Source organism: Urocitellus parryii, unplaced genomic scaffold (assembly GCF_045843805.1).
Source record: "Urocitellus parryii isolate mUroPar1 unplaced genomic scaffold, mUroPar1.hap1 Scaffold_205, whole genome shotgun sequence".
NCBI lineage: Eukaryota > Metazoa > Chordata > Mammalia > Rodentia > Sciuridae > Urocitellus > Urocitellus parryii.
In genome coordinates this window covers 40,607-57,681 of record NW_027552342.1, presented here as the reverse complement: position 1 = coordinate 57,681, position 17,075 = coordinate 40,607, and the positions used below count along the sequence as shown (strand labels likewise).

General features: G+C 34.0%; 1 protein-coding gene across 1 annotated transcript in view; it reads left to right on the top strand.

Annotated features, from left to right (window-relative positions):
• Positions 1-222: 222 nt before the first annotated feature.
• LOC144251771 (uncharacterized) overlaps positions 223-17,075 on the top strand; it is a 33,686-nt gene continuing 16,833 nt past the window's right edge. Inside the window, exon 1 of the mRNA XM_077794515.1 lies at positions 223-286. Coding sequence (XP_077650641.1) covers positions 227-286 — 60 coding nt within the window. The 5' untranslated portion in view covers positions 223-226. The remainder of the gene's footprint in view (positions 287-17,075) is intronic.

The window sequence follows — 17,075 nt, the reverse complement described above, 5'->3', positions numbered from 1 at the left end:
CAGCCTGTCATTTAGACTTTGATTCTGTGCCCACTTGGCTCAGGTTGGAGGCAGTGCCTGAAGCCTTGACCAATCAGTCACTTAGGTGAGAACTGTCCAATACTCAGGCAGCCAGTGATGAAGGGGAGGGCTTCCACAATCTAATGTTCCCTTGGTGTCTGGAACCCGCCATTTTTAAAATCTTTTTGTAGGCTTCTGTTCTGGATCCGGAGCCCAGGTGTCTGCTATGCAGAATCTGAAAAGAAACCACAGGGAGAACGCAGAGAACCCTGAGAGTCAGGAAATGGTAAGTGTGCCTTGTTCAATTGAGACTGTGTAGGAAGGTGGCTTAAAGCTTACAGGAGTGGCAATGGTGGAAACTGGCAGTCATGGCTAGGGACTCCTCGTGGTCCTCTCCAGAGTCTTGTGGCCAGAGGGTCTCTCTGTGGTAGCTTAGCCTTCACCTCCCTCTGACTAGTCTAGTGAGGCTTAGATCAGCAGTTGAAAACCTGGGCATTTTATTCCATAATTGCATGGTGTTTTCAGCTTCTTTCTAAAGCCCTTTGTGGGCTTCCATGTGCCATCAGTCCAGCATGTCTCCAGATTGCATAGTGAAGACTGAGATAATTACCAGGAGAGAACTACAAATCCATTTATTGTATTCATGCATGAGAGAGGCTGTTAATTTTAGGACTTGTTACTCATGAGGGTTTGTTTGTTTGTTTATTATTATTATTATTATTATTATTATTATTATGTTTATTTGTTTTCTTTTTGGTACCAGAAATTCAACCCAGAGGTGTTCATCCACAGATTCACATTCCCACCCCCTTTTTAATATTTTTATTTAGAGACAGAGTCCCTTTGAATTTCTTAGGTCCTCACAAGTTTGATTATGCTGGCTTTTAACTCATTCTCTTCATGAGTCCTGAGATTTTTAAATGTAGCAGAAGCTGTATCTCAAATCCAAAACAAAAATCTGAAATCCAGAACTTCAGTTTAGCTCTCCATAGGTCTTAAAATAAACCCCTAGTTTTCTAGCTCTCTGTTCACATATCCAAAACTAGGGTTCTCTATTCACAGAAAATAAGTATAAAATAGAATAGATAGTAAAATGACCAAGTAATGTGGATAATGGGCCTCAGCCAAACACTGAAAGATGTTAATGAGCACCATTAAGGTCTATTTCAAGTGTAAAAGACCTTGAAGCCCACTTGTGAGAACACCTTCAACAAAGTCCTTTGTCCCAGGGGTGATTCCTGATTGAATTTGAAGAAAAAAGGATGGGTCATAGAAAGAATGAAAGTGAACCCATATGGTAGTCAGGATGCCTTTTCCAAAGCGTATTCTAAATGCATTATGCTTCCTGTTCTGCCCAAAACCATCAGTAAACTTCTAAGATGGCACACAAAAATGAGTTTTTTTTTCTGGTATTATTCCTCATACCACATGGTGGGTGTTCTATTTCTTTGTGCTTAAATAGATTTTTTTTCTTCAAAATTTATGAGACAAGCGCCCAGATTCAATTTGCAAACTGAGAAATTTTGGTTAATTTCAAAACTCCACTTTCAGAATTATTAATCATTTTCCCATGTTTTATTTCAAATGTATGCATCATTTATAATGTTTTTCTTCAAGAACTGGAGGGCATTTTTAAAAGATTTTAATTTATCATTCTGAGATTTTTTACATGAGAAGAAAGCAGAATAAAATTAGGTGACATTAAAAAGAATGAATCTCTCCTAAATGTGTTTTATGTGTCCCAATTAAGGATTTTTAAAAACTGGTCATCATTTGAGGGTTTATTTATTTATTAACTTATTTGTTTGTTTATTTATTTATGGTCAGACAATCTGGGGTTGTGGCTCAGTGATAGAGCACTCACCTACCACGTGCAAGGTCCTGGGTTCGATCCTCAGCACCACATAAAAATAAGTAAATAAAAAATAAATAAATAAGTAACCCACACAAACATTCCAAATATTTCAGGAAACTCTTTTATTCTGGTGTGGCAGGAAAAAAATAAAAGTGGGACTAACTTGAATTTAAATTACATGCAATTTCAATCTCTCTCTTTCTCTCTCTCTCTCTCTCTCTCTCTCTCTCTCTCTCTCTCTGTACTGGGGATTGACCCCAGGGCCTCATGCTTAGAAGCCAAGCACTCTATAAGCTGAGCTATTTACTCAGCCCCATTTTTTTGGCGGGGAGACCAGGGATTGAAGTCAGGGGCACTCTACCACGGAGCCACATCCCTACCCCTATTTTGTATTTTACTTAGAGACAGGGTTTCACTGAGTTGCTTAATGCCTCACCATTGATGAGACTGGTTTTGAACTCATGATCCTTATGTCTCAGTCTTGTAAACAGCTGATATTACAGGCATGCACCACCATGCCTGGCCAACTTCAATCTTTTTTTTTTTTTTTAAAGAGAGAGTGTGTGTGAGAGAGAGAGAGAGAGAATTTTTTTAAGTTTAATATTTATTTTTCAGTTTTGGGCGGACACAACATCTTTGTTTGTATGTGGTGCTAAGGATGGAACCCGGGCTGCACACAAGTCAGGCGGGGCTGCCACTGCTTGAGCCACATCCCCAGCCCCAACCAACTTCAATCTTAAGGGCTAAAGTACACACTATTTAGGTCAAAGTCCATGTCAATATCTTGGTACTATATATATAAAGTTGTTGATAGACCTTATACTCCAGTGCCTCACATGTGCCAGACAAGTGAGCTCCACTGAGCCCCAGTCCCAGCCCCCTGGTACATTTTTTATGGGGGATATTGGAGATTGAACACATGAACACTTGACTACTAAGACAAATCCCCAGGATTTTTTTTTTTTTAACTTTATTTAGAGACAGAATCTCACTGTGTTTCTTAGCACCTCTATTCTGCTAAGGCTGGCTTTGAAATTTTGATAATTCTTCCTCAGCCGCTTCAGCAACTGAGATTACAGGTTTGCACTAACACACCCAGCCCCTGGTACATTTTTAATACCTGTTTTATGTAGATTTTAACCAGTAGCCTTAACTTTTTTCCTAATATATATTTGATTTGAATCCATAACCCAGAAATCAGTGAAACAGAATCTATTTTTTATCTGCCACTCTGCTTTTGGTTATGTCAGTGTCTGAGTTAAGATTCCCCATTAAAGAATTTACTGTCTTGTGTTCTCATTCTGACCTCCCATATGACCTAGTTCTGAGTTTTAGAATATCTGAAACAAGGTTCCCAGAGATTCCAAATTTTTTGGAGTATTTAGATAACACCACTCTCTGAGTCTTGTCTTCTAGGGACCAGTTTGAATTTTAAGTGGTAGCTTCTGAAGGGATGGACTAATTCTCGATGCTTTGCAGCTGGAAGGCATTTTCTGATATACTTTCTATCTAAAAGGTACTTTATTTATTTTCTTTTATTAGATACTGTGAATAAAGGTACAATAAAAAAATAGATGTATGGCAATACATTTAGCAAAAAGGATTCCAAATTTTTTACATATATACCCAAAGTTATTATTACTGGATTTTATGGCATTTTTTTTTTACCAACAATTATTATTTATTTAAATACTGGAGATTAACCTCAGGGCACTTTACCAGTGTGCTACATACCCAGTCTCCAACACTTTATTTATTTATTCATTTTTGAGAGAGGGTTTTACTGAGTTTCTTAGGACCTTGCCAAGTTCTTGAGGCTGGTCTTTAACTTGAGAATAAATCCCTAGTTTTCTAACTCTTATTCTCCTAAGCCACTGGGAGTACAGGCATGTATGATTTTGCACTGCTACCCCAAATTATTAGTAATGGATTATGTGGCATTTTTATTTTTGGCTTTTAAAGAACCTTAACACTTTTATAAAAATATATTATTTAAATTTATATTGTCACCAACATTTTTACATATTTGTGTACCCTGGAATCCCTAGTAATTTTGAGTTATTTGCTTGGTTTTGTATGGTTTGGTGCTGAGTATTGAACCCAGAGGTGCGTACCACTGAGATACATCCACATTCCTTTTTATGTTATATTTTGAGACAGGCTCTCATTAAGTTTATTGTAGCCTTGTTATGTTACTGAGGCTGTCTTTGTACTAACAATTCTCCTGTGTCATTTTCCATAGCTTCTAGAATTTCAGGCATATGCCACCACACATGACAATTTTAGATTTTTATAATAGCCATTCCAACAGCATTGCATATGCTGAATAAAATCTATTTGATTAATGCATTGAATACCTGAGGCAAGTTTATGTGAAGTAGCCAGTATAGGAGTGTTGTGTAAAGATTAACAAGGATTGTGGAATGTGATAGACATTATTATCTAAAGTACATATATGGGGCTGGGGATGTGGCTCAAGTGGTAGTGCACTTGCCTGGCATGTGTGCGGCCGGGGTTCTATCCTCAGCACCACATACAAACAAAAATGTTGTGTCCGCAGAACACTAAAAAATAAAAATAATAAAATTCTCTCTCTCTCTCTCTCTCTCTCTCTCTCTCTCTCTCTCTCTCTCTCTCTCTCTCAAAAAAAATAAAGTACATATATGAAGACAAGAATTGATGTGAACATACTTTGTATACAGAGGTATGAAAAATTGTTCTATAGGTGTAATAAGAATTGCGATGCATTCCACTGTCATGTATTTAAAAAATAAAACAACAAAAAATCTTTATATGTATTGCTGAGAATCAAACTCAGTGCTTTGCACATTCTAGCAAAGTAGTCTACAACTGAGATACAACTCCAGCCCATGTTCCCAGATTTTTATACTCTCTTTGTAATAATCAAAAGCAACTTTAAAAATTAAAATTGCATTTTATATCACTTTTCCTAGTACAGTAATGTAGTACTAACTAAACTTATTCTTAGTATTTTTTAAAAAATAATCTAATGGATGACTGTTATTTTTTCAGGGATTATTTTATCACTTATTTAGGCCTTGGTGAAGGGTCTTTTTTTTTTCAGAATATAGATTTCTTCTATTATCAAATGGGTCCATGCTAACTGTGTTAAATAGTGATTCTAAAACTTCACACAGTCCACACATTTCCAAGACTATAGGGGAAAGGGAAAGACAATATTCACAACCAATAAACCATTTCTCATGGAAGCATAGTATCAGTGTCCAACCTGGAGTGTAATCTAGATCTTTCAGTGGTAAGGTTGTTTAAGAACCAAAACCATAGGTTTTTGGGATCTTCTAAAGTACACTGAATGGCTTTAAATCACATTCTCTTCTTCAAAATAAAACTTCTGCTACCTACTTAAAAAATAAAGCACTATGAATGAGAAAGGTGAATGAGACTTAAGTTCTTTGGATGTACTGAGGTTGACGTTTAATTATAGTTTATAAATAGTCAAATAAAAAGGGCCTTCGAGTTGTCTCAACTTTTCCAACACATGATATGGAATACTTAGATGAACTGACATGAAATAATGAAAATGCATTTCAGGAAAGTGATATCACAGAAATTTTCAGGGTAGAATCTTGGAAATGTGGGAAAAATATATTAATATACATATGCATTTCTATAGAAAAAAATAAGTGATAAGTACATGAGTATGAGGGTAAATTCAGTGTGCCTCATGCGTTGTAGGTTGAAGGTAATGATAAAGTAGTAACTGAGGAGATCCAGAACTCTATAATCCTGGGAGACATTATTGCAATTTAGAAAAAGAAAATATAGTTAAATCCCTTTAGATTTACCTCTGTCCTCTGTTCCTCTTATGAATTTGATTCTGTCAAATGAGATTATGTGGGTATGGTTCTCTCTGAATTTATGTTTTGTTTTTTAGGATTTTGTCAGCTATGTCACGTAAAGCCCTTTCTTAAACTCACTCTGGGGGCTCTTTTACATCCTGTTCTGGACTGCAGAGCAGAGACTCACCTCACTCATTCTGTGCAATTAATTGACTTTTGTCTGTCTTTGCAAACAATGGTTGGAAGAACAAGCATATTGGAGCGTCTTTCATATCCTATAATATGGTTGTCAGACCCTATAGGTTAAAGGGTAGTTACTTGCTATGTTTGAAAAATTTTCCCTATGAGAAGGGCTTATCCATATTTCTTTTGTTTGGAAGCCCCATAAACACAGAAGAGAAGCATTTATGGTCACAAACAAAGGAATGCCAGAAGCCATTAGAGATAAGAAAATACAAAAATAAATAAAATCTTCTCTTAGAGCTTTTAGAGGTAAAAAGTTTATTTCTGTTTTGTGTAAGAAAACTAAAATTTCTCTTTGGCCTCACAATATTTTGATGTTTTAAACTTACTTGTAATTTCTACCTGTGTTTTGAATTTACCTATGTCTGGCTATCCCTTACAAGATAACCGTCCTCTCTAAAACCTTACTGGTGCCTCATAAATTCTGGCTCCTGCTGACCAAATAACAATTCTCTCTAAATCTCAGTGCAACTTATAAATTCTAATGTCTGGAGCTGAATTTATTTTCCACCTTGAAATGTTAGCCTCGTAGATCCTTAACCTGCTATTTGCTTTTGCATTATGATTGTCAAAATCTTGTTAGCTGTAAATACCTTAGACACCCACCTCCTTTGTAACTTTTTGTGCTGTAAAAACATTTTCCTGAAGATCAGGGGGATGATCTCTAGCATGGAATCTTGTAAGAGACAGTCCTGGCCAGCTTTTGTGTACACAATACAATCTTGATTTAATTTGATTTAAAATTTGAGTTGGTGATCTTTGTGTTTTGGTTTAACATTAACATTTTTTTTAACGTCACTGTAAATAAAAGCAAAGAACACAACAACACTCCTGTAAATGAGCCAGGTGCATAAAAATAGTCATTCTTTACTGAAAGCACAGAATTCATTATAGAAATGATATAAGGTTAAAAATTAAAAGATATCTCAAATATCAAGTGAGTTTAGGAGTTAGAAATTTTTTCTTTCAGAATATAGGTAGTAAAATAGGACAAAAGAGAAAATGTGAAGCATAAATATATTAAGTAATATGCAAAAATCACCAAAGTATTTATAAACAAAAAATCATATCTAAAGAAATGGTTCAAAAGAAGCAGTGTTTTTGTCAGGAATAAACATTTGGACAGGAATGGAAGTTTTGGTTATCTTTTTAAGTAGTTTTACTCCTAGTGAATAATCTTTACACTATTTCTGCATTTTACTGGTTGGAATTAATTATAATTCATATATCTGCAAAATAGGTACTGAATGCAGAAAAATATTATTGCTCATGTTTAAATCACCTCCATTATTTGATCTTTCCCCTTTTAAACCAAAAATCTGCATAAAATCATCTCTTAATAAATAACCCTATCTCTATATTAGCAGCAACTGAGTTATAAAATTTACTATGATCACTTGTCTCTTCATGTACTTAAAGACTATGAATTTGCTACTTAGCACTTAGGTATAATTCTCTATGATGTTCTCTAGTTATTTATGTCTCTATGCCAAGTTTTATACCAAGCTCTTAGTATGTGCCTTAATTACTCTGTGTAGCAATGTAGGATTTATGTCTTATTTGTGACACTTTGTTCGCAGATCTGTGTCTAAAGGGAAATATGTACAAAATGATTATCCAGGAAAGAAAATCTATCTAATATTGTATTTTATTTTATATTTACTTATATATTTATGTATACATATTTTTATTATTTAGAAACACCCTTTGGTCTGAAACTACAGTGATACTAGTGTATTTTAGCTTGAATTGGTTGTGAGAATCAAACTAACAAGACTTTTATCTGTGTTGGTTGGAAATTTCTGCAACCTCAGGAACCTAGTGAATAATAACACAAATAAATAAGTAACTCTTTAGTTTGAGGCAGAACCAACAAACTAGATGATGTTTTGCTTCTGCTTTCTATCTTGATTATTAGAAACATACCTTTAAATTTACATGGAACACTTTTGGATTTCTGTTCTGTTAGTTATTCTAAAAAAATCAATGAAACTGAAAAATAATGCAGGAAAGATAAATAATTAATTTCAAGCAATTCATTTCTTAAAATAAATAATTTTTTTTCAAATCACCAATAATTCTGAAAAGTTAGAAAAGTTAAAAGCTTTAGAAATATCCTAAGGCAATTTCTCTTTTGCTCAGAACAGTAGACTATATCTCCAACTCATTCATCTCTAGAATTGGACTGTGTGCAAATATGAAAAAAAGTGCTAAGATGCCCCAAATGGCTTATAAGTTTTAAAATCCTGAAAGGAGCTCAAATCTGCCATTTTTCTACTTTACAAAATACAAAATCTTAAATTTGAATACTTAACAAACATTTGCAGAAGTGTAATTCAAAATGACCTAAAAAAAAATGAAAAATATCATTGAAGGACTGACCCACTGAACATGAGGGACTTATAATATTGAATCCCTTATATTAAATTTCTTTTAATTATTGTCAAAATTTTCCATATTTATATTATAAATATATTAATAAAAATTTTATGCATTTAATAACAAATATCTAATTTCCTATTTTATTAAATCTTTTAAAAAATTAGTAGTAATTAATATTAATAATTTAATTCTCATATTTGTTAAAGTATGAAACATATACTTTAAAAGCTATGGCTATAGCAATTGAAAAATCCAGCCTAATTTCCTTTTAAGATTGGGAGCCATCTCATCACAAAGGCATGAAGTTAATTTCTGCTTCATTATAAATTACTGTGATTTGCTTGAAATGCCTACCAGTGCCTTGAACTCACCCATGTCTGGTTTTCCCTGATGAGATAACAACCCTCCCTGAAATTTTATTGATGACTCATAAATTCTGGCTTTCCCTGACCAAATAAAAACTCACTCTGAAACTTTAGTGGTGCATCATAAATTCTGATGCTGTGATCTAAATTTACTCCCTAAGTGCTAAACCATTTAGACCATTAACCTACTACGAGTCTTTGTATTATGCTTGTGAAAATCCTGTTATTCATGTAAGTTCTCAAGTCCACCCCCCCTTTTGTAACTTTTTGTGCTATAAAACTACAGTCCTAGAGAACTGGAGTGCTGAATTCTTTTTCCATGGGTTTCAGGAGAGACTGTTATCCTCAAATGTGGGACCCCCAAAAGACCACTAGAAACCAATATTGATGTAAGCACGAAAGAGGTGTTTATTGCAAGCTAGCTCAGTCTTCCACGCAAACAGAAACTGGTGACTTAGAGCCCCTGAGCCTGGGGTTTGCAGCAGTTTTATAACTCTTTGGGGAAGGCAGGAACCCCACATACATCATAGCATCTCTTAGCAAATCATCACACACCTTGGGAAAATCATAAACAACTCTTAAAACATGATTAGCACATTCACTGGTGGGAACAAGTTGGGTAAGCATGATTGATTAGTACAAGATGGGGATTCATTTGAACAGATTGACTTAGGCCATGAGGGGACTATATGCTGAACTATATGGTTTCCTAAAATTTTATCAACCACCATAAACTACTGGAAGTTTCATTTGGAATCCCAAAATCTTTCCCTGTCTCATGTTGATTGGTGGCTGCTAGGGGGTTGCTATGGATCCCCATGTAGCCTCACTGAGTCAGGGACACCAGGCACAGCAAGCAGATCTCTCCTGTTATTTGTAGATAAACAACTCAGCAGGTTGGGTATGAGCCTAGGAGTGCTTTGTGTGTCTTTCCAAGGACAAGAGTCATGCCCCCTTCCTTGGACAGTCTTTTCTCTGAGGTAGAGGCTGGTTTCTCACCTTGTACCTTATGTTTTTATGTACTTTTTAAAGATGTAGCTGGACACAATATCTTTATTTCACTTATTTATTTTTATGTGGTACTGAGGATTGATACCAGGATCTTGCACATGAAAGGTGAGCACTCTACTGCTGAGCCATAATCCCAGCCCCTTATGTGTTGTTTTTGTTGGGCATTTTTATTTTAGGGGTTTTCTTCCCAGTTCAAAGTTCAATTTGTCACCTATAAAGAACAGAGATCAAAAAAATTTAAAAAAATTTGATAATTATTGTCATTATTTTATATTAATTCCTGAATAATATACAAGCATATATAATCCATAAACTGAAATGACTTTATATGTAAGTTTAAATGAAAATGTTCTGTTGGTTGGGTTAGTTCCCACTTATAGGAAAACAACCTTGCCTTAAAATAACAGCAGCCTGAGACTCTGGGGTACATTTCTCAGATTAAAAAAAGCACTAAACAACCTGAGATTCTAGCCCTTATTCATGCCTGGATTGGATAATATTCCCTGTCACTCAAAAAAAGGGCTCACTTCTCTCAGATTCAATGTTCATAATCTGAAGCCCCTTCCAATCAAGAGCATTTTGTGGGAACTGTCCAATCGTGTGTCATCAGGGAGGAGGAGGGTGGGCTTTCACTTCTTATCTCCTGAGTCCTCCATTTTTGCCATCTGTAGTCTCACACCTCAGAGTCACAGGTTGTTCTGCTGTGCAGGAACTGAGGATCCCAAGTAGCCCTACTCCTGAGAACCAGGAAATGGTGAGTGTACCTTGGCCTAGCAAGGGAGGCTGGGGGAGGAAGACTATTGGAACCACAAGACTGGCTGTGTTGAAAACAGGAGCTAGCAGATTGGGACTCTGGGCAGTCTCTGGAGTCTGTAGGCTTAACTCCTCCACTGGGCCACTATTTCCCCAGTCCTACTGGCCAACCAGGTGGGGAACATGTCAGTGGCAGAGACTCTTTGCTGCCTTCCTTATGCTCAAAGGGCATCCTCAGAATCTGCATAAAATACTATGTGGCAGGTGTGTTCCTGTAGCCCAGTGTCTTACCAGATGCTGGAGATTGACAGGTTGAATAATTATCAAAATCAAATCTCGAAGGTCCATTTTCCTGCAGGAAAGGAGCTGTCATTTTTGGGTACCTAATTTCCTTTTGAGCTACCTAATTTTCATTTTGACATTCTTTTATTTTTACTTTCTTCATTATTATTATTTTGTTAAAGTTAGGTGAATTCAGGGATACTGTACTACTTAGCCATATCCTTGGTAGTGGAGCCAGATTTACAGATAGGTAGTTTGTGTAGTTAGGTAAATTGGGTCTAATATCCAGTAAAATCAAGAATGAACACCACATTGAGGATGGAGTCCAGGATAAGGGGAATTGAAAATGTCCCCAAGGCCCTGAGCCCATCCCAAGGAAATTTTAATGAAGCAGCTCACAGCAAACATCAGATGCTAATCTAAAATCCCTTCCTGCCCAGATTACTCCTTCAGCCTACCACTTTGGGTCTTCGGACCTACATTCCAACACTGCAAGATAACAGAACAAAGGACAGCAATGTGACAGGAATGTGGGATAGCTGAAGGAAGATCTTAGTTATAAAAAAAGCTAAAAAGACCTTAGTTTAAAAAAATCCCTTTCATGGATTCTACCTCTTTGGTCCCCCTTGTCTTCTGGGGAGAAGTCTTTTCTACTGTCCTTTAATAAAGCTTTTACTTTCCATTCTAAACTTGCCTTGGCACACTTCTCTGGTGTTATACCTCAGCATTGGTGAAGCAAGGAATATTCACCAGTAAACAGCCCTAAGAGGTTTAAATTTATTTTGAGAAAGGCCCTAGTTAAGTTGCTGAGATTATTTTTGTTATGGTTTGATTTATCCAGAGTTTGCTATTGAAATAAAGCATACTGTTTTTACATACATATGTATTAATATGGGGATCTTATTTATATTGTGATTCTTTATTATAATATTATATTTTCACAATATATATATATATGAATAGTAGGCCATGATAAGTCTTTTTTTTTTTTTTTGCTCTTATAATTGAAAAGGTTTTTGGCTAAAGTTAAATATAACTTTGTAGATGAATTTTAAAAATTTATGCTTTGGTTTCTTACGTCATTTAAAGTAAAACCTGATGATTTTTTAAATTATTGCATTATTGTTGTATTTAATAGTCAGGTTTATTTTGACATAACCATAAAACATGAAATATAATTTGCACCCCTTCAGTATCTAGTAGTTCCCCTTTCCTTATTCTCCTACTTTCTTCTATCATATATTTATAGTTTTTTAAAATTATTGCTTTATAGAATACACATAAAAGTAGACTTCACTGTGATATATTCATATTTATACTTAGCAGTTTTGGTGAGATATATTGTCGGTTAATTTGGAAGAAAATTATCACCTTTGTAATGATGAGTTTATTATTTACATGGGATGTATAATTCAGTCTTTTATGTGCTTTTTGTGACTTTTATTTTCTCATAAATTCTACATATTTTGTTTCTAACAATGTACGCATGTGAAATACCACTTGCCTAAGGCACCTATGTAAAATTTATAGTGTTTTATGCTCTTTTTAAAACTGGATACATTATGAAATGTGACTGGCCCCAGTGACCATTTTTCCTACAGATTATTATTTATCTCTTCCAAGATGTATATTGTATTGAGCCATGCCCTTGGGCTTCAAGTGTTTGGATGAGTACCATTGCATACTTACATGTTATCATGATCACATATGCTCTAATTTCAGTAAGTCTCTCTGATGGGGAGTATCATGTATATTCAATAGCAAAATAGTTTCCACAAATAGATACTAATTTAAACTCCTTTTGAGATAATGATTATTAATTTGTTTTTTGTTTGTTTTTTTTTTTAATTTTTATATATATATATATATATATATATATATATATAGTTTTCAGCGGACACAACATCTTTGTTTTTTGTATGTGGTGCTGAGGATCAAACCTGGGCCGCATGCATGCCAGATGAGCACTCTACCGCTTGAGCCACATCCCCAGCCCTATTAATTTGTTTTAAATGTTCATCAATATTACTTAATTTTTCCAGTGATGGGTTTTTATTTTGTATTTCTTAAATTTCTAAAGATTTTGAATTTTTATAGTTAATAAACATATCTCATGTATAAATTTGAACTTCAAACTTCTGTCTTTTATATATTTTTGACTTACAAGATGAGAAAAATATCCAAAAATGCAGCTAGAGATTGATTTCAAAAAAAAAAAGAAAAAGGTTTAAATTATTTTTTTTTAAATTGACTTTTTTCTCTACTCATCATTTATTATAGGTTTCTTGTATGATTGTAAGGGTAGGTTATTTAAAGTGGATTATAGGGCTTATCTTTGTTAATTAGTGCAGGAAAAATAAATAAGAAATTTCTCTACACTATGGCTGCATGAAAATGAATAAATTTCTTTAAAATCATATGGTAATAAAATTGTTAAATGACATACTTACTAAACACCCACTCCTTAAAAAAATTTTTTTCTGTAATATTTTTGGCAGTGAATCATGAATTCTATTATCTGGATTTTGAGATTTAATATAAAATCATATGGAATAAAATTTGGCCAATTCTAGAAATATTCATACATAATTTGTTGTTTACTTAATGACATGTTGTGGAGAGAGCCACTAATGAACATATTTATTTTTATACATAGTTACTTTTTTGCTTTTCAGTTTCTAATAAACCTTTTAGATTTATTTCCTAACTGAGTCACTCAGGGCCACTGATATGTTTTTATGTTGCCCCTGAAATATATTTTCTATGCACTCTCTTCAAAATGCAGAGAAAATAATATTTCCCCAGACTGACATCCCTGTGTCAGGAGCTAACAATACATTGATGGTCTTTGAAGTAATTTCATACATCTCTGTCTCTGGGTAGTTTTCTGTGGGTTGCTGAATTGCTATTTAATATCCAGATACCCATGTTTTCTTATATGTACTATGGGAATAATTTTAAAGGTTACAGATGAATAATGCTCTTCATGGAGGCTATGAATACCTGTATGTTCTGTAGTGTACAGCTGACAAAGCCCCTGGAATACACTGTGCAGATTCTATTTGGTTAACCATTACCTGCCACTCACGTGAATTTTCTTTCAAAAGCTTGTAATAACCTTTTTACTTTAAGCATCCATGTCATCCACATTCCCAAATATAAATGTTTTAATCTTTCTTTTCTGAATTCCAGGTTCCGTTTCTCTTGTGGTTCAATGTGGTACAAAAAATTATGATTTTCACTTTTTTTACACTGTGTTTCTAATAAAAATATTCTCTGCTCCAAACCTATATTTCCCATGTCTAGCTCTGTTTAGAAAATGACATAGATAATTGTATTTGTTAATTTATAAAGGAGAGTTGAATAATTCTTGCTCGTGTTTCCCTTCCTTACAAACTGAACCATAACTATTCTTGGTCCTGAAATGGGAGGACCATAACCAATCAGATATATAAAAAAATGGTGATTGATTGTATATTCTCTTCTAAAAACTCTCTGTTCAGATCCTTGGCCCATTTATTAATTGGGTTATTATTATTATTATTATTATTATTATTATTATTATCATCATCATCATCATCATCACTATTATTATTATTTGCTTAGTTTTTTTGAGTTCTTTAGGTACCCTAGAGATTAGTGCTCTATCTGATATGTGAGGGGTAAAATATTCCTCCTAAAATGTAGACTCTGTTTTCACCTCACAGATTGTTTCTTTTGCTGAGAATAAACTTTTTAGTTTGATTCTATCCCATTTATTGATTATTTGTTTTAATTCTTGTGCTATCAGTGTCTTATTACAGAAATTGGGGCCTAATCCCACATGATGAAGATTAGATCCTGCATTTTATTCCATTTGACACAGAGTATCTGGTTTAATTCCTAGGTTCTTGATACACTTAGAGTTGAGTTTTGTGCATGTTGAGAGATAGTGGTTTTTTGAAGAGGCTATCTTTTCTCAAGTGCATGTTTTGACACCTTTGTCTAATATGTAATAATTATAACTGTGGGTTAGTCTCTGTGATCTCTATTCTGTACCATTCATTTGCAGTCTTTTTTTTTTTTTTTTTTTTTTTGTAAATGCAATGCTGTTTTTCTTACCATTCCTCTGTAATATGATTTAAGGTCTGGTATAGTGATACCACCTGCTTCAATCTTTCTGCTAAGGAATACTTTAGCTATTCTTGGTCTCGTCTTTTTCCAGATAAATTTCATGGTTGCTTTTTCTATTTCTATGAGGAATGCCATTATAATTTTGATCAGAATTGCAGTAAATCTATATAGTGCTTTGGTAGCATTGTCATTTTGATAATAATATTAATTGTGCCTATTGATGAGCAAAGTAGATCTTTCCATCTTCTAAGGTCTTTTTTGATTTTTTCTTTAGGCTTATGTAGTTTTCCTTGTATAGACCCTTCAACTCTTTCATTAAGTTGATTCCCAAGTATCTTTTTATTGAAGTTATTGTAAATGGGATAGTTTTCTTCATTTCTTTCTCAGAAGATTTTTCACTGATATACAGAAATTCTTTGATTTATGGGTGTTGATTTTATATCTTACTAATTTGCTAAATTATTTACTAGTTCTAGAAGTTTTCTGGTGGAGCTTTTTGAGTGTTCTAGGTATATAATCATATCTGACATTTGCAGGTAAATGGATAGCTTTGGAGAAGATAATGCTAAGTGATATTAGCCAATTCTAAAAAAATAATAAATGCTAAATATCAGAAGGCTTACTCATAATGTGGTAGGGAGGGGGAGCATGAGAGAAATAGATATATTCTAAATAAAGAAGAAGAGTGGGAGGAAAAGAAAGGGGGCAGAGGATTAGCAAGAATGGTGTAATGTGATAGAGACCATCATAAAAAGTGCACGAATGAAGACACAAATTTGTATCACCATACTTTATATACAACCAGAGATATGAAAAATTTGTTCTATACATGAAATAAAAATTGTAATGCTTCGTTGTCATTTCTTTAAAAAAAATCGATAGAAATATGAAAAAAATTGTTCATAAATTATATACATTAAATAATGTGCATGTTATATATAGAATATATTATGAATATATGTTTCTCTATAGATCTAGGGAAAGGAAAGTCTCTTTCCTGAATCTTTAAAAATCAAATAATTTATTAATTTGTTCTAACTTGGTAATAGAGCAGAATGCATTTCACTTCATAGAACACAAATGGAGCACAAAATTTTATTTCTCTTGTTGTACAGAAAGTATAGTTAAAAAACCCATGTAACTGTACTTTGTGTACAACAAGATATTCATTTCATTCCACCATTTTATCTACCTCTATACAATCTACGATCACCTCCCTCCACTTTATCTTCATTTTTTCCATGCTACCTCCCACTTCCCTCATCGTAGATCACCATCCACTTAGCAGAGAAAACATCTTTGGTTTAGGAGGATTGGCTTACTTGCCTTAACATGGTATTCTCCAACTCCATCCATTTACTTCCCAATTCCATAATTTTATTCTCTTTTAATGCTCAGTAATATTCCACTGTGTTAATAGACCATATTTTCTTTATCCATTCATCTATTGAAGAGCATATATATTGGTTCTATAGTTTACCTATTGTGAATTGTTTTGCTGTCATTGATGTGGATATGCCTCTGTGTTATGCTGTTTTTAGCTCTTGTTGGTCTAAACTGAGGAGAGGGATAGCTAGGTAAATTTTGGTTTCTTTCTGAGTTTTCTAAGGAATCTCCTTATTCTTTTCCAGATTGATGTCACTAATTTAGAGTCCTACCAACAGTGTAGCAGTGGGCCTTTTTCCTCCTATCCTCACCAACATATATTTTTGCTTGTATTTTTAAAAATTGCCATTCTGATTGGAGTAAGATTAAATTTTGGAGTAGTTTTAATTTGCAATTCTTTAATTGCTAGAGATGTTGAACATTTTTTTATTGATTGATTGATTGTTTATCTTCTAAGAAGTCTGTCTCTTCAGTTCCTTAGCCCATTTCATTTAATGATTGGGAAATTTGTTTTTTGGTATTAAGTTTCTTAAGTTCTTTATATATTCTGGAAATTCGGTTTCTATTTGATGTGCATGTGGTAAAAATTTGCTCCGATTCTCTGATATCACTTTTCGCCTCACTGATTGTTTCTTTTGCTGAGAAGAATCTTTTCAGTTTGAATTCATCAAATCTAGTGACTCTTGTTTCTATTTCTTGTGCTTTAGTAGTATTCTTGAAGAAGCAAAATTTCAAATCCCCTACCTGACATGACATCATGATAGCAACACAATTCATCTTCATTTCAAGCCCACTTTCTTAAGGGGCTTTCATCTTAGGAAGAAAAAGAAAATGTTATAGACAGGCCATTGGGTTTGAGTCCAT